The sequence below is a fragment of the Neophocaena asiaeorientalis genome, unplaced genomic scaffold (assembly GCF_003031525.2).
Source record: "Neophocaena asiaeorientalis asiaeorientalis breed wild unplaced genomic scaffold, Neophocaena_asiaeorientalis_V1.1 scaffold206, whole genome shotgun sequence".
In the NCBI taxonomy this organism is placed as follows: domain Eukaryota; kingdom Metazoa; phylum Chordata; class Mammalia; order Artiodactyla; family Phocoenidae; genus Neophocaena; species Neophocaena asiaeorientalis.
This window is the reverse complement of record NW_020174578.1, coordinates 722147-748062: the sequence shown is the minus strand read 5'-3', so window position 1 is coordinate 748062 and position 25916 is coordinate 722147. Positions and strand designations below refer to the sequence as shown.

The following is a 25916-nucleotide window of genomic DNA, read 5'->3' as shown; positions in this document are numbered from 1 at the left end:
CCACCCCCCTCCAGCTCTTCATTCCAGCCACAACCCAGAGCCCCACAATTCTGTCTCCAGCTTCAAGCCCAATGTCTGGCACAGAAGGGCCACAACAGGTATCAGTCACAAACAGAACAGAAGGGGAAACAATGATATTATCAAATCAAAGAGCTTGCTTATATTTCAATTAATGAAATGCCCACATGTACCTCCCCTTTAAACTGTAAGACCTACCAGATTCGTCAAATATTTCATGACTTAAGCTTCATCCAAAATGAACAGAGTATGTTGCCCATACCTTGATATGGTCTTAAGATTGGTTACCAGGGAAATAAAAGAAAGAAATCAAGCGAAGGAAAGTAATTCCTTATTAGGGGAAAAAGGTGTGAGACCATAGATAAACACCTGACACTGACATAATCTGATAATCAAGAGAGGCCACAACAGTGAGAGGACCCCGTCAATGTGATACCCCGTAGTAACAAACTGAAGAATAAAAACCATATGATCATCTCAATAGAGGCAGAAAAAGCTTTTGACAAATTCAACACAGATTTATGATAAAAACTCTCCAGAAAGTGGGCATAGAGGGAACCTGCCTCAACATAATAAAGGCCATATATGACAACCCACAGCAAACATCATTCTCATAGGTGAAAAACAGAACCGATTTCCTCTAAGATCAGGAACAAGACAAGACAAGGATGTCCACTCTCACCACTATTATTCAACATAGTTTTGGAAGTTTTAGCCACAGCAATAAGAGAAGAAAAAGAAATAAAAGGAATACAAATTGGAAAAGAAGTAAAACTGTCACTGTTTGCAGATGACATGATACTATACATAGAGAATCCTAAAGATGCCACCAGAAAACTACTAGAGCTAATCAATGAATTTGGTAAAGTTGCAGGATGCAAAATTAATGCACAGAATCTCTTACACTAATGATGAAAAATCTGAAAGAGCAATTAAGGAAACACTCCCATTTACTATTGCAAAAAAAAGAATACAATACCTAGGAATAAACCTACCTAGGGAGACAAAAGACCTGTATGTAGAAAACTATAAGACACTAACGAAAGAAATTAAAGATGATACCAACAGAGGGAGAGATATACCATGTTCTTGGATTGGAAGAATCAATATTGTGAAAATGAGTATACTACCCAAAGCAATCTACAGACTCAATGCAATCCTTATCAAATTACCAATGGCATCTTTACGGAACTAGAACAAAACATTTCACAATTTGTATGGAAACACAAAAGACCCCGAATAGCCATAGCAGTCTTGAGGAAAAGAAATAGAGCTGGAAGAATCAGGATCCCTGACTTCAGACTATATTACAAAGCTACAGTAATCAAGATAATATGGTACTGGCAGAAAAACAGAAATATAGATCAATGGAATAAGATAAAAAGCCCAGAGATAAACCCTCGCACCTATGATCAACATAGACAACCCTCAGAATGGGAGAAAATATTTGCACACGAATCATCTGACAAAGGATTAATCTCCAAAATATATAAACAGCTCTTGCAGCTCAATATTAAAAAAACAAACAACCTAATCCAAAAATTGACAGAAGGCCTAAAGAGACATTTCTCCAAAGAAGACATACAGATGGCCAAGAAGCACATGAAAGCTGCTCAACATCACAAATTATTAGAGAAATGCAAATCAGAACTACAATGAGGTAACACCTCACACCAGTTAGAATGGGCATCGTCAGAAAATCTACAAACAACAAATGCTGGAGAGGGTGTGGAGAAAAGGGAACCCTCTTACACTGTTGGTGGGAATTAAATTGATACAGCCACTATGGAGAACAGTATGGAGGTTCCTTAGAAAACTAAAAATAGAATTACCATATGACACAGCCCTCCCACTACTGGGCATATACCCAGAGAAAACCATAATTCAAAAAGACACATGCACCCCAATGTTCACTGCAGCATTATTTACAATAGCCAGGACATGGAAGCAACCTAAATGCCCATCAACAGGTGAATGGATAAAGAAGATGTGGTACATATATACAACGGAATATTACTCAGCCATAAAAAGGAATGAAATTGGGTCATTTGTAGAGACATGGATGCATCTAGAGACTGTCATACAGAGTGAAGTAAGTCAGAAAGAGAAAAACAAATATCGTATATTAACACATATATGTGGAACCTAGAAAAATGGTACAGATGAACCGGTTTGTGGGGCAGAAGTTGAGACGCAGATGTAGAGAACAAAAGTATGGACACCAAGAGGGGAAAGCAGAGGGTGTGAGGGTGGTGGTGTGATGTACTGGGAGATTGGGATTGACACATATACACTGATGTGTATAAAATGGATGACTAATAAGAACCTGCTGTATAAAAAAATAAAATTAAATTTAAAAAATTAATTAATTGATTAAAAAAGACAACCAATTTCAGAAATGCAGTTTTGGAGGTTTGGGTTAAGATTCCTTATGATGGATATTCCATGCTGTATTTTATCACACCCTTTCTGCTGGATATTTAGGTTATTTCCAGTTTTCTCCCATCATTAATAATGTTGAGTTTCTTGCTTGTAAACCTTTGGTTATATCTTTGGTTGCTTCCCCCCACCCTCCACTCAGGATGAATTCCTAGAAGTGGAATTACACAATTTAAAGAAATACGCTTTCTTTTATGACTCACTGCATATTGCTAAAAAGGGTGTACACTTCAGTCTTTTATAGACAGTTCATGACTGTGCCCTTTCCTCCCGCCCCACAAAAAAAAGAGGTTAAGAAATCTGAGGCCAATAGTCACGAAGGCCAATAATCTCTGATCGCTACAGAAAGTTAGTGAGATACTAACTATATTTCTGTCGTTTTATCTATACTCACTAACTGTACTTCTGTTGTTTTATCCATCTACCTACCTACCAAATGCTTACTTTATGTCCCCAGATTAAACCCAGAGTACAAAACGCTAGACATGTAGGGCTATTATTCCAAGGCTTGTGACCAAGAAAATCATTAAAACTTCACGATGCACTAAAGGGAAAACACACTCAAAAACTTTTATAATCTTAATCTCCCTTGACTCCCTCCTTTAGTCATTTTAAGTAGACTTTATAACATGCCACTTAAACATTGCAGGAAGAAATTAAAACCTTCAGAGTAGTCTTTCCCCTGAAACGAATCTCAGGAAATACCCACTCAACAGAAGCCCTTGGCCTATAGGTTAAAGGTAAAATATAGATTTTATATAAAAGACTTACATTGTGTAGCAGCCTTCAAATTTTTCTGCGTTTTAGTCTAGCAGTCCAGCTTCCACCCCTTAATTTCTGCTCTTGCCAAATCTTCACATCCACAGAAATTACAGAAAATGTTGTACATATGAGCTCAACAGCAACAGCATGGCAGCCCCAGCCATGACTTACTTGCTGAAATGAAATCCCAAACCACAATGCTGACTTCCCTCCCAAACCCACGATGCTGCTTTTTTCTGGGGCTCTCTCTGTTGTGAAAATCAACAACTCAAGCTCAGAGTTTCCCTGTTTCATTGCCTTTACTTGGAAGAGCAGCAACACAAACATAAACCCACAGCCTCTGTTATGAGACTCACAAAAAACCTATTCCTTAGTCTTTGTTAACAGTTCTGATTTTTAAAATGGTTCATGGCTCCAAAATGCCAAGACTTATCCTAGAGGCATATATGAAAGAATTTAACATTTCAATAACCTAAAGAAAAGTTATTTTGGAAATGAGAATTATCTAAACATTTCAGTACACAGAACACTTTAGATACCTTTACTTCTCTTCATGTATATTGATACATACTAACCAAGTGTTCATATTTTTATGCAAATCAAATGATTAGCGGGTGAATGTCAGGCCTGAGACTTTTTCAGATCAAATTCACTGCAGAAAAACTAATGAGATGAAGAACTTCAATCAGCTCAAAAATCTACACCATTTCACACTACGTGCAAAATAGGACCATTAACTCCCCAAAATATAAGCCTTAAGATGTGGTTTTCATTATCCAAGGTTTCCAACAGTTCCTATCAATGAATATTTTGTCTATTTCTAATGTTTGCAATAAAACACAGTTGCTCACACACTCTCCTAAAATGATCATAAAACCTGATGTAATAAGTTCAGGGAGAAAAGATGTGCCTAAGCAGTTTGCTCTGGTATTTAACAGCAATATCAACCATATTAAATTCTTTTATTCCTTGTAATTACTAAGCAATTATGCACCAGACACAGCACTAGGCAATAGAGATAAAGTGACAAAAAAGACCTTTTGGACTATGGTACCCAAATAACTACCTAATTACAAGTAAATGAGTAGTAAGTGCTATGAAAGATAATACTTAAGTAATTGCCTGTGAGGGCAATGTTAGTACAACTATAAGGTCAAAGTTTACATTACCTAACTTAAAGATGGCTAAGTTTAGAACACCAAGAGTTTTCATCGTGATCCTACTGGATAAGAAAAATTCTTTTCACAAAATCATGTATAATGATTTATTCCCTCTAGTATCACAAGTACCTTTGTCCAGATGTGAGCTTATTAACATAATACATTTACACTCTAAGACACACAACCTTAATGATGAGAATAACTAAAGAATTCTGGGCTGATGAGACAGTATCAGGAATATGCTTCAGTATATCACAAACCAAGTTCTTCTGCCTATCATTTGACCCAAAACTTACATTGATAACACAGCAGAAGGATCCCTTTGAAAAAACATCTCAAGATTTCATTAAAGAAGAGCAGAGGTTTAAAACAGCAAATGGTAGAGTGGCCCCCGCTTGCCACAACTAGAGAAAGCCCTCGCACAGAAACGAAGACCCAACACAGCCAAAAATAAAAATAAATAAATAAAAGAAGAGCAGAGGTTTAAAACAGCAAATGCTATTTAACATCACTTTCTTGAGTTCATTTCATAAAAATCAAAGAATAATATAAAAGAGTTAATAAAACCTATTTTTTTTTGTTTTTTTTTTTTTTTGCGGTACGTGGGCCTCTCACTGTTGGGGTCTCTCCCGTTGTGGAGCACAGGCTCTGGACGCGCAGGCTCAGCGGCCATGGCTCACGGGCCCAGCCGCTCCGCGGCATGTGGGATCTTCCCGGACCGGGACACAAACCCGTGTCCCCTGCATCGGCAGGCGGACTCTCAACCACTGCGCCACCAGGGAAGCCCAATAGAACCTATTTTTGACGTGAAACCTCACAGGAGTTTAATTTTGTGAAACTATTCCATTTTTAACTATATTTTTCAGAATCCCTAGAGATTCTAATATATTGGCAACATGTCTTCTGTTTTAATGTTGCAAATCCAGTCACCCTGCAGATACCTAACTAACGAATGCCAGAATGAGGGAGGCTTGTGGATGCTTTTTGCTGTCACTGGTGCCAAAAATATTTACACTTGAACAAATACTTGTTGAGTACTCAGGATAAACATACGTAGTTATGATCTGCAATAGAGTGATGCTATATTGTAATTCCACGCTGTGGAAACCACATGTATACACAGGTTAACGGAGAAGCAAAAATGGATTCTTCTGATAATTCAATAATTAAATCACCTTATTTTAAATTCCACCCTTTTTTGGTATTCCAGCTGGGTTCTGGGATATTTAACAGTCACATTAGTCCCAAGTAGAGTAAGAAAGCAAAGAAATATAAATGCTAATTAAGGTTACCTTTGCACCAAAGATGACGAAAACATTTGTCCAAAGGCTGATTCAGAATCACAAGGCAGTATTTCAAATTCCCTATGGGGAAAAAAAGCAAAATAAACAAGTGAACCAAGTCTTTCATTCCCCTCATATGAGTCTGGAATCATACTCTCTGAGACCAGATTTGCAGTCTACACAGAGCTAAATTTTAATCACAGCTAATTTCTTACACCTGAATTTTAAAAGATACCATAGGTTATTTGGATCTACTTTATTCAATATGTCCATCACATTACTATATTGCTGAGGAATTTATCATAAAAATAGCTCATCATAAAGACAATTGGGTACGCTTCTTTTTGTACAGGGCGTGCAGCAAAAATGCCCTTGATATGAATCCTTATCCTTTTGATATATGTAACACTTTGATTCAAGTACCCTTCTACCTGGCTGGTCTGCTATCATCTTGACGTTGTTTGCCAAGTAGCGTGGGTCTAATGGGTGTGTACTTTCACATGCATTTTCATCCTCATTCATATTCTCTCCTTCACTTTCATTCTCTCCCTCCACCCCGAGTTATCTTGAACTCTCCAATGTAAAACTTTGTTTCCACAAAATCCTACTAGTTCTTTTCATGACTCTTTTATTCCAAGTTTTTAGATGACACTCAAAAGACTAAGATGGAAAAAAGTTACTTCTCCAACAATCATTTCAAGCCTTTTATAATGTACTGTAAATAGTGCAAAGCAGAATGCAATCAGGCTGTTGAAAATCTGTCATTCAGCTCAGTCCAAGTACTCCATTTCATTTATGGAAAGAAATGTTTGTTTGGTGATAAGAAAAATTAACTTTTTTTTAAAGCAATCTCAGTGTTAGAAATGGAACAAGATAAGGAAATGAAAAGGGGGTGGCATCACCCACAGCAAACGTTATTAAGTGCCGATTATATACCAGGCACTAGGAGTGCAAAGAAGAATAGATTACAGGGTATCTGCGAGATAAGACATTTATAATAAAGACGATTTATTCCACAATACAGTACAAAACAAGGATATGAGGAATGCCGGGTAACAGATAAATGAATGTGGCAGAAGTTCAAAGCCTAGAAAGTCAGTAAGGTCTGGTGTCATCCTAGAAATCTTTGTGATATGCAGATTTTTGAACTTGATCTTAAAAAGAAGTAGCTGGACAGAATAAAGCAAAGGGCATTCCAGACAAGGAAAACAACACACAGGAAGCTGCTATCCTTTGCCAGTAGGACTGTTACCATGGAAAGTTTAGGAAGCAACACCCTAATGACGTGCACCTAAGACATGAAAACTAACATCCCAGATTTTAGACATGCTGTTTAGGATGACGGAGGAATTTCAATTGAGGCACCACGAAGTATTTAGAGTGATAGAGAAATGAGTAGTAAAGGCAATTTATGTATATCGGGGTATCATCCATACAGAGGTGATAGCTAAAGGTCAAAGCACAGACACAAGCTGAGATACTACAAAGAAAGAGCAGAGAGAGAAAAGAAATAACAAACACAAAATTGTCATGTTTTGCACACTGTTACAGAACAGAAGGACGTCAACAAAAGAAACACAGAAGAAAAAGCCAGAAAGGTAAAAGAACTAAGCAGGTAATTCCAAGAATGTGCCGTCGATAACACAGCATGCCGAGGAGACTTCAGAGAGACTAGACAATGAGAAAAGGCCAACGAGGGTGGGAAAATCTCAAAGAAAAGTCTAAAAATTCACAGAGGCAGCCTCAAGATAGTAAAGAGAACAAGGAGTTAGAAAACTGAGAGATGCCTCTTCTTAAAAAATAAAAACTGAACTGTGAGAAATGGGGGAAAAAGGCAGCAAAGCCCAGAGAAGGTATTTTAAATACAGAAAATATTATATTCGAATTAGGAGGAGGGAAGTAAGAGAGAGAAGGGAAATGATCTATTTATTCATTTAACAGGCTGTTTTTGTTTTGTTTTGTATGGATGACTAATAGTACGCGGGCCTCTCACTGCTGTGGCCTCTCCCGTTGCGGAGCACAGGCTCCGGACGCGCAGGCTCAGCGGCCACGGCTCACGGGCCCAGCCGCTCCGCGGCACGTGGGATCTTCGCGGACGGGGGCACGAACCTGTGTCCCGTGCATCGGCAGGCGGACTCTCAACCAGTGCGCCACCAGGGAAGCCCTAACAGGTATTTATAGAGCACAAAGTAATCTTGTTCAGGAATTAACACTCCCTCCCCCCTCTCCCCTGCCCTACGGCTTACATACTATTGATAAAAACAGGTGTTGAGATTCAGGCGCAGGATGACCTGTCACAGAGACATACCAAATTGAGGTAGAGGCAGAGTACGGTCAATTTATTTATAAGAAAGTAAACAAGAAACAAAATGAAGATACGGAAGTCAAATGGAACATTTAAAACGACTGCTGTAAGAAACGGACTACAGGAACTGACAGTCCACAGGTTTAAAAACAGGAATTCATTTGGGGTTAACTAACAGGCATAGGACATCAGATCTGCCTATAATTCAGGACTTCTCCCACCAATTCTTTTTTTTTTTTTTTTTTTTTAGGGCAGGCCTGCTAGTTTATTCATATTGAATCTAAACCTTAGATCTCTGGCTTAACAATAACACAGGAAACCTTTAAAGACACAGCAAATACTGTGTTAAATCAGAGATGGTTTAAACCAGTCATATAACTTCTAATACTCTGGGTTGGCAACTACAGCATGACAAATTATATACATAAAGATATTTAGGTACTAGGATCTGATGTTCTTTCCTTTTCTAATCTAGACTCCTCCGGAAGTAGAAATAGGAATCGGTGTAAACAAGTAAGACGGTGATGACAGCTGGTTTGTGAAGTGGCAAAATCGCTTGTCAAGACGTAAAGGGAAGCAAGGAGGCATCTTCGGGCAGCGTTAGAGTGACGACTGGCAGAGACCAGTGATTGTCTCACGATATTCATTCTTTAACAACAGGAACCTGAGGGGTGTTTTGGTTTTGGTTTTTACCAAAATGGTGAAAAACCATCTCTCAGACTCCTTTGCAGCAAAATGTAGTCATAAGACTAAGCTCTGGCCAAGAAAACACACAGAAGAGCTTTATATGTTACTTCTACGGGGGATCCATAAAGTGGAGGGGGTCTTTCCTTCTGCTTTTCTTCCTCCATCCTGCCATCTGGAGCAAGACTGATGAATGCATGAAAGTCTAGCAGTCACTTGGGATCCCAAGAACAAGGGCAACAGCCTGAAAGAGCCTGGGTCCCTGATGATTCCATGAAGCCTCCATCCCAGCACTTCAATTCCTGGCTCCAGATTTCTTTTATATGAGAAAAAACTAAACTCTTATTTTATTTAAGCCAATAGTATTTGGGGTTTCACTATTCTGTAGAGAGAAACTGAGTTTTAATTAACGCAATGACCATGGTCCAGGCTGGGTTATGGTGAAGATGATCTAGAGAGGAACTGGAGAAGACAAAGAGCAAGCAAGCATCAAAACACAGGAAGACTTTAACTCATTCATTCATTCAACAGGCATAAGAGATTCACAGCCTGGCACACGTAAGTGCTCAATATAATGTTAAAGGAAAGGAGCTAATAATTTGGATAAACCAATGGTCCTTTAATCTTTGGCAAGATCTGCAGTGCTAGAGGAGGCATCTGACAGTATTGTATGTGTATGTAAGTGAACGAGCAAACTACTCTCTGTCACTGATTCTTTGATATGTGAACTCAGTATTTTTGTGGCTCAAAGAACAATCTGATGAAGGGGTAAAGCATTATTATCCAACTTACTGCTCCTCTAAACTCATACTTTCATTAAGGTATTATCTGTGAAAGCACATTTGCAAAGAATGAAGCCATTTGAAAATTTATAGTACATTTATGATTTACTAATGATGTTATCAATAATCAATTTCTGTACATAACATTTATGTTAATCCATTTCTATACATAGAGATATTTAGGTACTAGGATCTGATATTCTTTCCTTTTTTAATCTAGACTACTCTGAAATTATAACTAGGTGAAGTCAGTTTGGCACTCATTTTACATTCAAAACCCTCATGATTACTAATCCTTAGTAGTCTGGGCTTTAGAGAATTCTAATAAGCCCACTTATTTGGCTGTGTGGTTGGTGATATCTGAGTAACTGATTTAACAACTCTGAGCCCACCAAGTATGGAAGATTCTGGGAGATCTAACACATAGCTGAGTATGGTGCCTGACACAAAGCAAATAAATACTCAACAAACACAGTTTTTTGCCCCTGGCAAGGACTTTCTTATCTTTCACAACTTAGAGAAAATATTTTACTTTCTTTTTTCCAACCTCTCTCCCTTCCCCCCCATTAATCATTCTCACCTAAAAACCGTAATATTTAATTGCTTCTGCTAATAATTGTTATACGCTTCTTACTCAACAACAGCGGATACACTTTAGGCATGTAGAAAAAATAATTTACTCATCCCTTTTCTCTTCAAAATTTAACCTAGGTCCTGGCACAAAGAAGTCATGAAATAACTGTTTCTAACATAAACTTTAAAAACCACTCACTGTGCTGTTTCCTGTATCACTAAAACAGGTACCCTACAACTAACCATACACACTCGTACACAAACCTAACCGTCATAATTTTACAGCGTTCCAAATTTCTTCCCAATTAACCTTTTATCAATTTATTTTTTAAATTTTTATTGAAGTATAGTTGATTTACAATGTTGTGTTAGTTTCAGGTGTACAGCAAAGTGCTTCAGATTATGTATCTATCTATCTATATATATTTCTTTCTGAGATTCTTTTCCATTATAGGTTGTAACAAGTTATAGAATATAGTTCCCTGCTGTATAGCAGGTCCTTATTGGTTACCTGTTGTATACATAGTAGTGTGTGTATGTTCCCAAATTCTTAATTTATCCCTCTCCCACCCAGCTTTCCCCTTTGGTAACCACTGTTTGTTTTCTATGTCTGTGAGTCTATTTCTTCCCAATTAATCTGTAAGACTTTGTGTCTTACAAAATTGCTTCTAATGTCACCATACCCTGTATGAACAGAAACACAATCTTGGAACTTTTTTTTTTTTACTGTAAAGAACAAACCAGGGCAGGCTCAATATTCGTGCCCCTCACTTAATGGAGTATATGGTCCAGTTCTAAACCAGCTACAAACTGAATTCTATTTCGATGGCATTATAAAAGTAACAGACCGAGACCATGAAGGGAAAAAGGGTGAATATCATTATTTCTAACCTCATCATCAAAAAGAAGTCAACATCCAAAGAACTCAAGGCCCAGTGAGATAGTTAAGATTTAAACAGTTCATTGTTGCCAGAAGTTGAGGTGAGGCTAGACTTAGACCTCTCATCATTGAGTCCACTGCCTATCCCACTACACATTAGCTCAAAGGAGGAGAGTTGGTGCCACGCTCATAGTCTTCTATGACTTCAATATTAATACAAGACAATCAAAAAGCTGCCAAAGTACAGCATGTAAAAAGCTGGCAGAAGCCTGGAGAATAACCAAACCATTACCAGGGTTTTATCTCCACCTAGCACATGACAAATCCTGAGGTACTCGCTGAATCAAGTCAAACGCAACTAATCTTCATGCTCTTACAACTAACCTTTGTACTGAGCAATCACATGAGATTCTGAAGCAAAAGAACTCATTTCTCAATATGCATCCAATGTTAGTTTTAGCTCCAAATCCTTTTGCAGGGCAACTTGCAGTGCTTCTCATAAAATGGCTTGTAATTCAAAGTTTTTCAAACATGATGAGAATTTATTCAAAACTTTTATGAACATGCATGACGAATCAACTCTCTACTCACAATTCTCTTACTTTATTTGTAGGTTATGTCTAATGTTATGAAAGCAGATTAGGTAATCTGATGGGTGCCCAGATCCTCTGAACAATCAGTCCTCCATCTTCCAGCCATCTGGCATTTGATGACTTCCCTGCTCATTAACGATTTTGGTAGATACACACATCTACCAAAAGGCAAATGAAGGAAAGGAAATCAAATGGAAACCGATTTTACATTTTGTTCCTCAATGGAGTTCTTAAATCGTTTTAGAAGGTATAACATGACCGCATTTCACCGATTTAAGAATGAACATTTTTGTCATTTTAGCATTTCTAAAATGCAGTTTAGGATGCATTCAAAATGTATTTTAGAATCAGTGGTATCTTCGCACTGTGTCAGTTTGTCATTTTCCCCCCTTTTTAATGGCATCTTTTAAAATGGTGCATCTTACAATTCATGGTTGCAATTAAAACCTGTATTTAAGCTACCCTTCCTATTATTTTACACCAACATCATGAATATTTGTGAGTTGTATGAAGTTTATAAATAAATCAGTTGAAGTTTATGGAATTAAGATGCCAGGATACAAGACACTAGGGTATTAACAGAGAATGATCATACTGTTCTCTGCTTTTCTAACAGAAACGAATGTTTATATTTAAAAGCCATTATTTCCCTGTGATGCCATGAAAGAGTTGATGATATTAAGATGGCTCTTCATGTTTTGTGGCCAATGAGGAAAATAAGTCCCCAAACAGTGCAAAGAACAACAGATTAAACAAACCAAACCCGATGTGCTAAAACAGTGAAATCCCACAGGAGGGGAAACAAAAATCCCCCAGGGGGACTGGGGTGTCACAGAAGATGCACTCCAGCTGTCATGAAGGTGAGTATGAATGCCCTGGGCAGAAGAGGTAGGGCGTTCCAGGCAGAGAAAATACCAAATGCCAAAAGGGGTCAAACACACAAAAAGTAGCCAACGCTGTGAATGGGGAAAAGAGGTGTTAAACAAGGAGGTCATGAGGCTGGGATGGCTCTAATGCCTTCTTAGCCTGTGTAAGCAAATGCAAACCTAAGCCAGAGTCAACTATAAATATACCGTCACCCGAGAAAATGAAATTTAAGAACAGCCAATCACTAACTACTAATCAGGGGCTGCCTGATGCAAATAAATGTCTGCTCAAATAAACTCTTGCCAATTTTCATGTGCCTCCGTTTATCTTTTAACAGGGATAAATGGCAGGAGAAAAACCTAGAGAGAGAGAAGTGGCAGCCCCAAAGTAAAATAGTTTAGGCCATTTTAAGTTATAATGATCACCATTTTCCCTTCCCCGATAATTTCAGCTGGAGATTCTGAAGACTCAAATAATTGTTGTTGTTGGGTGTTTTTTTAATGATACGGCTATTATTGGCGTTATTGCTTGGAGCGATGTCAAGGGGTTCCAGATAGCTGTAAGACTGTGAATGTCTTCTACAGACTTGACACACTGAAGTTAAAATGAAATAGTTCTTAACATTATTTTTGTTAATCAACTCATGATCCTAAAATTACAGACCTCTCTAACAAGCTAAGAGGAACTTGTGAATAAGATTATGAATGAAATCTAAAGACAGATACAATCTGCTCCCAAGTACAAAAGCCAAAGAATTTATCCATTAGCATCTGAATAGTAAGTGCCGGCACAGCAAGCTGTCATCTGAAACTCTCGGCAGTTCCTTCCTTTGAGCCCTGGTGAAGCAGGAGCCATTGTAGGGATGTGTGAGGAGGTAATTAGAACTCTCCTTTCCCCAAGTACTGTCAGCCCAAAGAGAATAATAAGGTGCCATGATTATTTTATCATACGGCAAGCTCTACTGTTAAACTGTGTTATACAGTAACTTCTTATACAATGAGGTAACAGTTGCCGAATGCTTATTATGTACCAAGTACTTAGATCCTCCCCCACTAGGAAGAAAGCTCAAAGAGGACACTCAGTTTTATCTTATTCACTGTTGGTGCCTGGCACAGAGCAGATGCTCCATACATGGTCACTGAATACAAGGATAAAAAAACACACAAGTTACAAATCAAAGTATCGTATATGCACTATTTCATTTAACCCCTATGCAGGGGAATAGAGTCTGCCATCCCAACATAGGTCTCTTTGGCATACGAATTATTTTAAGCTGGTCATTTTCTCAGGAACAGTACACAGGGAAAAACCTCTGAAAACCAAGTAGTTCTTAACCCTTCAGAAGAAACATTGACATTTATAAGGAAAAATCTCCATTTGTAAGGGTGTCTTCCTGGAGGCACCAGGAAGAGGAAAAACTCCAACTGACGGAAATGGAGATGGCAATGACCTAAATCTACAATAACAACATTCCCTGTGTTTACTGTGCTTTTCCTGATAACCTCTCATAACCTACTCTCCACTCTCAACAATTTTTCTTTTGTCTTTAGTTGAGGATGGTATTTGAGATGAGAGTTTCAGCCATTTTCGTGAGTTTTCCTAGATCTCTCCCATGTACACGTTATTAAACTTGTTTGATTTTTCTTCTCTATTAAACTTTTGTTAATCTGTCTCATGTCAATTTAATTCTTAGACCAGCCAGAAGAACCTAGAAGGATAGAGGGAAATTTCTTCCTCCCAGACAGCTACAAATTATGGCCAAAAAATCCTATATTACTTTTTCCATTTTGCTAAAGGGAAAACTAAGGCTTGAGAAGCAAAGAGACTGACTAAATGGCAGAACAAAGCCAGACTCTCACACCCAAGCCTCTGGGCTTAACCTCTAGGCTGCCCCTTACATACCTTTGTAGATTTCCTGCCTTGTACTATACTTCTTGCAAAACCCAAGAAGTTTGAGATCAGGAGTTTGATTTAGAAAAAACTCAGAAAAGGCTAAGTGGGAGACTCTCAGTAACCTATCAACAGCCACGGAGTTTCCAGCAGAATCACAGGCTGCCTCATGAACCTTCGAAGCAGAAAACAGATGGGACAATTAAAGGAATCTCAAGGAAAAAGGGCAATTTTGGTGGAGACTTCGGCATTTAAAAGTCCTGTTGTCTCAGGGTCTTAAATTTTCCTGATTACCAATATAAGCAAAGCTTCTTCTTTGTGTTTGTACTTTTCCTTCTATCAACCTTTTAAAATTGTTTCCCAAATTATATAAAATGAGTATACTATTTTGATTTTTTAAGTAATACTTCATCTAATCTAAGCCAGACTTTATCATAATGACCCAAAGAATGATACACCTAGGTCATGAATGGCCACCTGGCTGACAGTGATTGTGAGTGTTATCCCAATTTAAGAAAGGTTATATAATGTGACAGAAAAGTAAGTCTCTAAAAACCCATGGAAAAAGAGAGAAAAGCTAGAGGGCGTGCAAGAGGGAAAGCTTCTCAAGAACAGAGGGTCTTAAGCTTCTTTCAAAGAGCCTTAGACAAGATGGAGCGCAAAGTACCAGCTCAATAAATATCAACCAAAAATACACAGAATAACTATCGGTTTGCTTCGAAATTCTGTGTATGTAGATGGCTTCCTTTTTTTAAAAAAAGTAATCTAAAATAGTATCTAAAACAAAATTTTCAACAAAAAGAGATGTTTTAAACCATTTAAAAAAAAATAAAGTACTGGGACTTCCCTGGTGGTGCAAGTGGTTAAGAAGCCACCTGCCAGTGCAGGGGACACGAGTTCGAGCCCTGGTCCGGGAAGATCCCACATGCCGCAGAGCAACTAAGCCTGTGCACCACAACTACTGAGCCTGCGCTCTACAGCCCACGAGCCACAACTACTGAAGTCTGCGTGCCACAACTACTGAAGGTCACAAGCTCTAGAGCCCGTGCTCTGCAACAGGAGAAGCCACCGCAATGAGAAGTCCGTGTACCGCAGCGAGGAGTGGCCCCCGCTCGCTGCAACTGGAGAAAGCCTGCACGCAGCAGCAAAGACCCAACGCAGCCAAAAATTAAATAAATAAATATTAAATTACTTTAAAAAAATAAAGTACCAAATAAACTGGAAAAATGGGTCATTCCTAAACCCCTGGGTATAATATTTCATGAGAGGCTGCATATTTAAATTTTTTTAATAAAGAAAATGCAAAGAATGCATGGGAAATACAAGTTATTTCACACATAGATATGACTTAGTGCATAGGGGCCCAACAAATGCAGAAAGATTTCCATGAAGACAAAAAATAATTTTACTTTCACAGACTACTTGAGTAGACACTCACCGTAGGTAACAGTAGTTACTATGGTTACCGTGGATTTTCATATTATAGTTAATTTATATACTATTCTATACTACTACATGGCCAATTAATCTCAAGGCACATTGTATCTGAAATCAGCAATGAACAGAATACATCAGCTAATATAAAGCTCAAGATCAACCTTGATTTTCTTCAAATACAAAAGAACTACTATGTATGTTTATATATGTTATATACATGTTTATATATGTGTGTGTATATATATACACACACACATATACATATATGTATGTATATATACACACATATGTGTATATATATATGTTGCTTTGAACCAAAACAGACCTACAAGAACTTGAAGTTATCCAAACAAGCAAGAAAATAAAAACGGTCTCCAGATGCAAATGCACACCACCTGAGACAAAGATTCTCTCGTTGACCAAACTCTACGCAGGCTATCCTGAACTCTTTTTCAACTACGGCTAACTCTTTGTCTATCTCGGCATTGTCCAATTTTAGCATGAGTCCTGCTAAGTACCCTCCGTCCGCCCACTGCCACCTGCCCTGCGCAATACCTGATGGGGTTCCTCTTCCTCCACCATCCCCCTGGTAATGTCTGGTCACCCTGGCCTGCCTTCTGCAAGAATCCCGTCAGGTTGGCTTGGCCAGAATCCCCCCCTCATCCCCTGATGTTTCCTCTTAAGAATTCTCCATCCACTGACCCTGCTCCTTGGCCGTAAATTCCCACTTGCCCATTGAGTTCAATCTCTCTCCCACTGCAGGATCCCACTGAAGTGGTCCTACACCTACTACCACGATCCCTCCCCCCTTGAATCAAGCCTTCCTTACTGTGCTTTAACAAGTGTTACTGAATGATTATTTTTCTTTAATACCTGGACTTTTTTTTTCTTTAACACCTGTTAGGTAAGAGGGAGAAATTGAAAATAAAACACTTTTATAGTGGGCATGGTTATACATGCAAGGACTTCCTCCTTTTTCTGTACAATTTTTATAGAGAGAGAGGCAAAAAGAGTAGTAAACAATGAATCAAGCACGAGAAAACACAAGTTTGTGGTCAGAAATTTTAATGAGGTAATTATGACTGAAAAATTGAAGAATAGCTATAAAAGATCTTGATAAAGCTACATATAACAGAAGCTCAAATAAGTCTGAAAAATTGGGGGTAATATCTATGGCAGAGAGAGTAAGATGCAGTAATTAGGCTTAATGGCAAAACAGACATATTGATTATGGAACAGAAAGAAAAACTGTGTGTAGGCTCATCCCCAGGTTAAATATATTATTTCTTCTGGGGCAGACCAGGGAAAGAAAGGCAGACCAGGGAGAGATGGAGGGAAACATAGGAGTTGATAAATCTGTATATTAGGAACCATGAAGCAACATAAAAGAAATCACAGACCTAATCTTTATCTCTGACTACCAAATGGGAAAGTCTCACTGAGACAAAAGAACTGAGTCTAACCCCAAAATGTAATAGAGTGACCTATTACAACCCTCCTACACTTTCTCATTAATTCTCCTTTGTAGAGCAAGGTGCAGTAGCCACAGATAAAATATTGGACTTGGGTTCCATTTCTGCCATAATTAATGAACCTGGGCTCCATAAAGTCTGGAAGACACCTTTATCTGCAGCTCTCAACAAATAATAAACGCCTTTCATGTATCTGTAAGCTTCCTAAAAATCAGTTTCTGGGCCTCAGTTTTCTCATCTACCTATTTATACAACACGTCTTTTACTGTGCTTGGCATTTTTATGAGCTTGGTACAAAGGCACCTGAGATAGAAACCTTGTACCTGCCTTCAGACATCTCAAAGTCTAGCAGGAGACAGATGATCAACATAAGGTTGTGTGAGAGAAATAAGTAAAATAAAAAGGTAAGAACAAACCTAATAAGACTGGCATGTGTGGCCTCAGGGCCAAATCTATCCTAAAATTAAAATTTTTCACCAAAATTAATCTTAATCTAAAGAGTTAAATAACATCCATCCATTTCTCAACGTATCACTACCACCAACTGTCTTGAATTTAAAATTATATCTCAATAAAATTATAAAATTGATTCATTTAAATTTAAAACTATTTATTTGAAAGAAGTAGAGAAGAGAGTAAATTCTTACACCCTTGAGCCCCACTCAGGGCTCAGATTTAATAGGGACCATCTCAAAAAAACTCCACCCCTGGCAATAAAAATTCACCTGTCTGCTACAATGTATCCATTTCCAGTCATGAGGCCTGCCTTTGAGAAGATGTCCTTTAAGGAAGAATCTGTATGGATAAAATACCCCATATAACCACAAAGGAAATCTACACCAGCCTAAACCAACCCAGGAAGTCTTTCTTTACTAAATGTATCTTTTTAAAAGTTCAAAGATACTTAAGGATAAGAATATTAAAGGAAAAAAATCAATGAATTACAGAACAACCACCTCAAGATGATACGCAGGGATGAAAATGAGAGCTTCTCTAATAGATACACCCTCAGAGATTTGAGGATATTATGAGGATAACCAAAGCAAGGAAGGGAGGGAGGAAAAAAGTAATGAGGAAAGAGAGAGGAGACAGACAAGTTAAACAAATTCAATACAACCAATAAACAACAAAATAGTCTTTGAAAATGTCATTATAGATGTAAAAGATTTATTAAGGAAACCTCCTAAAGTAAAAGGCAAAATGACAAAGAAGTAGGAAATACGACCAAAGAAGACATACAGATGGCCAAGAGGCACACGAAAAGCTGCTCAACATCACTAATTATTAGAAAAATGCAAATCAAAACTACAAGGAGGTATCACCTCACACTAGAGGTTAGAATGGGCGTCATCAGAAAATCTACAGACAACAAATGCTGGAGAGGGTGTGGAGAAAAGGGAACCCTCTGGCACTGTTGTGGGAATGTAAGTTGATACAGCCACTATGGAGAACAGTATGGAGGTTCCTTAAAAAACTAAAAATAGAATTACCATATGATCCAGCAATCCCACTACTGGGCATATACTCAGAGAAAACCATAATTCAAAAAGACACATGCACCCCAATGTTCACTGCAGCACTATTTACAATAGCCAGGTCATGGAAGCAACATAAATGCCCATCAACAGATGAATGGATAAAGAAGATGTGGTACATATATACAATGGAATATTACTCAGCCATAGAAAGGAATGAAATTGGGTCATCTGTAGAGATGTGGATGGATCTAGAGACTGTCACACAGAGTGAACTAAGTCAGAAACAGAAAAACAAATATCATATATTAACGCATGTATGTGGAATCTAGAAAAATGGTACAGATGAACCGGTTTGCAAGGCAGAAACAGAAACGTAGAGGTAGAGAACAAACGTATGGACACCAAGGGGGGAAGAAGGGGTGGGATGAATTGGGAAATTGGATTGACATATATACACTGATATGTGTAAAATAGATAACTAATAAAAAAAAAAGAAGTAGCAATACGAGAGAAAAGAGGCATAAGGAAATATATTAACAATTAATGTAATAAAATTAAGAGGAAATACAACTCAAGATTTCTCCTCTTTGGGGAAGGTATTATTTTAAAAAATAAACTCCTTAAGCAGAAATGAAGATGTAGTTGTTTTTTATTTCCTGAGAATCTGGTAACACGTTTCTAATATCTTTTTTGAAAGCAAATATATACTCAATTATCTAAGTTATTTTGTTCACAGTCAGCCAACTGTGAGGCTTGATTTGCTTTTACATTCCACTCACCTCTTTGTCCAAAATTCATTAAGCAGTTGGCATTTGATATTGAACACCTATAGTGCTCATTATTATTTTTGGTAAAGATATTAGAACCAAGAGAATTTAATTTTGTTCTTGAAGACAGATTTACAATGTGAATCCATAAAATATCTGTAAACTCAAGAATCTAGGGCCAGTTTCTTTCACTAGTTCTTATAAAAAGATCGTTTTCTTTTGTTTGTTAAGTAAACATTTTGTTTGCTGTGCGTTTTGTGGGACCAGACTTGCAAAAATCTGGAATTTTTAAAAGCATGATATTTAAACATATCCTGTAAATATATACTCAAGATCTCCCAAGAACAATGTAAGGTTTGAAATGTAGTCAATTTCTTAGCATGATTATACCGAATTCTATGACAAGTTCCAATCTCTATAATAATAGTGTGTGTGTTTTCCTTTCCTTTAGACATGAATAATCAACAATAGATCTAAGAGTTGCAAAGGCTCTTGGAAGTAACCTAGGACTGTTTCCAATTCATCAAAATCCTAAGGACTTTTTCCAATTTCATTTTTTGGGTAGGTAGTTAATGCACTAGGAATTAATATTAAGAGATACAATAGGATATACAGTGAAACAGTCATTCTTTCCAGTCCCCTACCAACCAGTTCCCCTCTCTGGGGTGAATAATTTTACTCATTTCTTAGAACTCCTTTTGAATATTAAAAATGTATATTTTTACTATCTTTTCACTGGGAGTAGTCATATAACAAAAAAATGCCAAGCACTGAGACATTTAAATGACTTTATCTCAAGGGCATGCATGTACAACCATTCAGTTTACAGGCAACGTTTGGTATTCAAGTGGATTTGTCACCTCTTGCAATAATTGTGGCATGCCCCAGAATCACTAGCACAATGCAAAATTTCTAGAAGATGATCACACTTTGGCTTGAAGAAAATATAAAGATCTCACTAAATATGGTAGTTGTTTTAATTAGTAGAGGGGGAATAAAATACTTTACACTAAGAACAACTACCCAGCTCTAACTTCCATTCACAGTGTCTACATGGTTGTGGCCTCCAGAGGTTACCGAGTCACTAATTTCTAAGGAACATTGTGGATGGTGTTCCTTAAAAAATGCTATATACAGTATACAAAATGGACAAACAAATTGAGGAAGTGAAGTAAGGTACTGTTTACAAATACATACACTTATTACTCTCTTCCTCTTCATGAATAATTCAGATGAGCCAGATCCTGGCAAGTGTGCACATGTGAGTATCTTTTCGGGGGCAAAGGGTGTTGCGGCATCAGAGCCAAAGGTGAAGAGGGCCACCCACCATGGGATGTCAGAGCTCAAGTGAGACGGGGGGGATAATGGAGCAGTTGTGAGGATTAAATAACATGCAATACTCAGCACGTGTCTCTCAGAGTATGAAGATCCATGGCTGGAGGGAGTTTTACCTGTTTCATTTGTTGCTGTAGCCTCAGGGCCTAGAAGGTGACTGCCATATAATAAACGTTCAATCCTATTTGCAAATGAATAAATATAAAGCCTCTACTGAATATTGTAGAATTGCACTGAGAGATGTTGAAAGGAGTTAGCGAAGACCAAGTAGGCACAGTGAGTGAAAAAGAAGCCAGAAGACAGGGCTCCTGAAAGCCAAAGGGGAGGGAAATTTGAATGCGTATCAGTCAGACAAGCTCAGGAAACTGGCTTTTTCAGGATCACTTTGAAGTAACAACCCTGATACATAAAAAGTTAAAGAATAACATCAGTCAATCAAAACTCTGGCAAATCTGAGAAGACATAAAATAGACACGATCATATTGACAATAAAACAGGACGGAGAGAACGACTCCAAACCACAAGCACAGTAGAAAGTGACCGGCATCCATGCCACTTACTGCTGGAGACAGTTCTCCAGGAGGGTCTTGCATTTCTGTCCATCTTGTGAGGGAAGCACTGACTGCCTTTGTTCTGGATGATCTTTTCAAGGATCCTTGTACAGTCAAGAGACTTGAAAGAATGTCTGTCTCCCTCTGAAGCTAAGACCTTGCAGGGGGCTCTTCCGTATACTGCTGTCGCTTCTACATCTGAACATAAAGTAGGAATTTTGTGCAAAATGCTTGTACTTCCCTGTCCCACAAGTGCCAGAGGTGATTCATCCAGATGAGAAAAAGCAGCAGGTAAAGAAGTGCTAATCAAACATGTAAACTGCTCTCTGTCTATTCTCCCTGCCGTGGTCCAGCTGAAACAACAGAGTCCCAGGAGAAGGCTAATCACAGCCTTCCGTAAAGGACTCAAAGGCAGCCAGGGCAGGAAGAGAAGCAAGATCTCAACAACCAACAGCCACATGTGGCCAGTGGAAAAGGCAAACCGGAGCTGGAGGCAAGAGTGGTCACCGCAGCCTGAATCCAGGTGTTGCTCCCGATGCTTCCAGCCACTGAAACTCTAACTGAGCTCTCCACGGACTGAGACCAACACCTTCTTTTCTATTCCACAGGCCCCTGTGCCCCAGACCAACTCACACCCATATGCAAGGCTGCCAAGCACACCCTGGGGAACCTCAACTCCTCAGGCTATTTGCCACAGGGGAGCCAGGGGGCAGTGGTTAGGATTTACTCTGACATCCAAAGTTTTCACTATAGAAGAGATCCCGTTAGTGACCAAGTCAGAAGCCTCACTCTCCCAGTCCTGACTGTGATGTTATCATACCTCTGCCTGCAAAGGCGGCCTGTAAACCCTCACAATATCTGAGAGCCTTCACCAGTTAAATTTCTTGGCATTACGTAGGCAGATTCACGCTCAGTCCCTCTGACAGTCAAGGAAATCTTCGGTCCCCTACCACCAAAAGGGGGCCCAATACCTTATTGGACTCTGCATTCTGAAAACAGTAGGTGCCACACTTGAGCATTCTATGTGGTACTTAATATCAGCTAATCTACAAACCAGTATCCTTTGAGCCCAAACAAAAAGGCTCTGTTGAAAATCATCCAGCAAGCTGTGGCATGCTCTCAACCCTAATAACCTTTGTGACTGATGATTTTATCAATTAGAGCATCAAGCAAAGGGCGGCAGCCTCCAACCAGAGACCTACCCGGGGGTTTCAGACTCATCACCTCTGTGCCATGGTCACCCACTGCCTCCCTTCTAAAATGCAGCTTTCAGCTTGCCACTGGGGTCTTGCTGAAACTAAGTGCCTGACCTTGTGACTCTCTGGCCTGATATTTCCACTGAGGGATGGATCAACTCGGATCCAATGACTATCAAGGTAGGAAGGGCCCAGTACCCTCCTATAAGAATAGAAATTGAACATTCAAGGACCAGCTAGAAACTGTACATCTCAGCTCTTCATGAAAAGTGGCAGCTATTCCTCCAGGGTAAACTTTACCCCCCATTCTGCCACCTGAAGCAAAGGCACTGCTCACACAGCTCTCGGCTAAGCTAAATCCCCATATGCACCGAACTGCTGCAGCTGTTCCGTCTCAGCACCAACTACGCAGAAGCTGAAATGGACATGTGTCTCTGTTCAGTAGGCAAAACTCAAGCCACCCTCTGGCCAATATGGCCTTGATGAACCTTACTATATTTTTATTGACCCTGGGACTATTACTAGTGAGTGGTCTAGCTCAGGTTGGCCTCATCCTGCTGCCTTGGAGTATGACTGGTAATGCCCTTGGTTAAATTTTGTATGAGGTAAATTGAACAGATCTGGTCAGAGTGTCTGTCGTTCTGATTAACCCGAGTGTCCAACGGAGTGAGGTATTCTTGTGCAAATTCATCAAGAACAGATATTGCCAAAAGGTCATTCTCTGTGGGCCTCTCATAATTCTATATGTCCTGCGAGGGATGTATCGACTATTTTTGCTCCACACTGTCTTCTCAAGACAGTTTGGAAGACAGAGACAGTGCTTCCTCTAGAGCATAGTACAGATTTCCTTACTGCCCAGCAAAATAAAGATAATATCTCCTTCCATAGCATTTACTTCCCATTATAAAAAAATTGGATATTCATAAGCTCTGGGTTCCTCCCTGTATTAAAACCCACAGCATAAAAGCTGTCATCTGACCCTCTTCCCATCATCCACTAGGCAATGAGGTCCAGGAAACTGGCACTCTGGCTACTGCTGTGAGTAATAAATTGTCCTTCATCTCTGACCCAAAGTCTCAGGTTTTTACCAGTATACACCAAACTGTGGCTGCTGACTTGTTAGCTTGCAAGTGCGGTAAAGTCTAAGGTTGCTCACAGTTTTTGATATTTACGGCATCAAAAGAAGTTAATTACTGGGACTTCCCTCGTGGCACGCAGTGGATAAGACTCGGAGCTCCCAATGCAAGGGCCCCGGGTTCGATCCCTGGTCAGAGAACTAGATCCCACATGTGTGCCGCAACTAAGGAGACTGCCTGCTGCAACTAAGGAGCCAGTGGGCCACAACTAAGACCCAGGGCAACCAAATAAATAAATAAAGCAATAAATATTTTAAAGAAAGAAAAAGTAAATTACCATGGCTGTAGGCACAAGAATCAGTTGCATATAACCATTTATAAAACTTCTAAAGTTAAGAAAGTGTTAATAAACTTAAGAATGTATCCTACCCTCCTCTGCTCAGCCCTTCCCCCACAAGCATCATCAATACTTGTAGCTGCTCAATTTTATTACCTATATCATGCCATTTGAACTTTACAAATTTCCAATATTTTTCTTTTAGCTATGTAATGAATGAGAGTAAAATCATACAGGGCTGAAGAACACTAGAAAATAGACTACGAAAGACTAATTTCAAAAAATTCTAGGAAGGGGCTTCCCTGGTGGCACAGTGGTTGAGAGTCCGCCTGCCGATGCAGGGGACGCAGGTTCTTTTCCCGGTCCGGGAAGATCCCACATGCCGCGGAGCGGCTGGGTTCGTGAGCCATGGCCGCTGAGCCTGCGCATCCGGAGCCTGTGCTCCGCAACGGGAGAGGCCACAACAGTGAGAGGCCCGCGTACCGCAAAAAAAAAAAAAAAATTCTAGGAATAAAAGCACTGATTGGCATCTAAAATATTGTCTCTTGGGAATTTGTAGTTAAACAACTACAAACTGAATGTTTCTAAGAACTTACAACTCTAGTTTATGCTATAAATAACATATCAGCAGAGGATAAATATTATAGAAGGCACATTTCTGAAATGTTTAAGAATACCATGGTTTATAGAAACAGTAAATATGTCAGAAGAATACACATTCAGGCTTATGGGTAGAAAACATACATCTATGCCAACAAGACTCCTGAAAATGATAGCTGATTTTTTTCCTTCCATAAGACAATATTAACTATCCCATAAAGCACAAGACACTTCTGTTCACATCATAAACTACCAAGTCAAAATACGTGCATATGAGTGTAGCCATGGAATATGTCTCAGTAAATGCCAGTTATCTTCATCATAAATTTCTAACAGTTCATTATAAACAAAACCCAGGAACAAGAAACAAAATTATATTACTTTAAAGACAGGTCATAGTTCGTGATCGATAACTTCTGTACACAGCTGACATAGGTGGCTCTTGGATAGTAATAATTTTTTTTTTAGATTTTTTTCTTCCAGTTTTACTGAGATATAATTGACACAGTACTGTATACACTTAAGGCATACAGCATAATGATCTGACATATATACGTCATGAAATGCTTGCCACAAGTTTACTAAACATTCCTCATCTCATACAGACACAAAATTAAAGAAATAGAAAAAAATGTTCTTCCTTGTGATGAGAACTCTTAGGATTTGCTCTCAACAACTTTCATATGTAACATACAGCTGTTAATTATATTTATCATGTTTTACATTACATCCCTAGTACTTATTTATCTTATAACTGGAAATTTGTTGCTTTTGACTACCTTCGTTTTTTTAGAGCAGTTTTAGGTTTACAGAAAAAATGTAGTACCAAGAGTTTCCATATATGCCCTCTTCTTGACCCCTTTACAATTTCCCCTATTACTGATGTCTTGCATTAGTATAGTTCATTTGTTTTAACTGATGAACCAATATTGATTCATTATTAATAATGAAAGTCTGTAATTTATGTTAGGCTTCGCCCTTTGTTTTATAGTTCTATGGGCTTTGATAAATGTATAATGTCTTGTACCACCTTTACCTTGTCATACAGAATAGTTTCATCGTCCTGAAAGTGTCCACCTATTCATCCCGCTCCCCATTACCCTGAATTCTTGGCAACCACTGATCTTTTTATTGTCTCCATAGTTTCACCTTTTCCAGAATTCCATGTAGTTGGAATCATACAGGATGTGGCCTTTTCAGATTGGCTTCTTTCACTTAGCAGTATGCACTCAAATTTCCTCCATGTTTTTTGTAGCTTGCAAGTTTATTTCTTTTCATTGCTGAATAATATTCCATTGTTTGCATGTACCACACTTTATCCATTCATCTATTGAAGGGCAACTTGGTTGCTTCCTAGTTTTGACAATTTTGCTTTCTTTTTTTTTTTTTCTTTTTGCGGTACGCGGGCCTCTCACTGTTGTGGCCTTTCCC

At 38.7% G+C, this 25916-nt stretch overlaps 1 protein-coding gene across 2 annotated transcripts in view; it reads right to left on the bottom strand.

The window, feature by feature from the left end:
* Positions 1–25916, bottom strand: part of TPK1 (thiamin pyrophosphokinase 1) — a 329713-nt gene that overhangs the window by 272101 nt on the left and 31696 nt on the right. Inside the window, exon 3 of one of the 2 annotated variants that reach the window (XM_024758048.1) lies at positions 5672–5743. The exons of the other annotated variant lie outside the window; for it this stretch is intronic. Within the exon in view, the coding sequence (XP_024613816.1) occupies positions 5672–5743 (72 nt within the window). The remainder of the gene's footprint in view (positions 1–5671; positions 5744–25916) is intronic. 2 annotated transcript variants of the gene reach the window in all.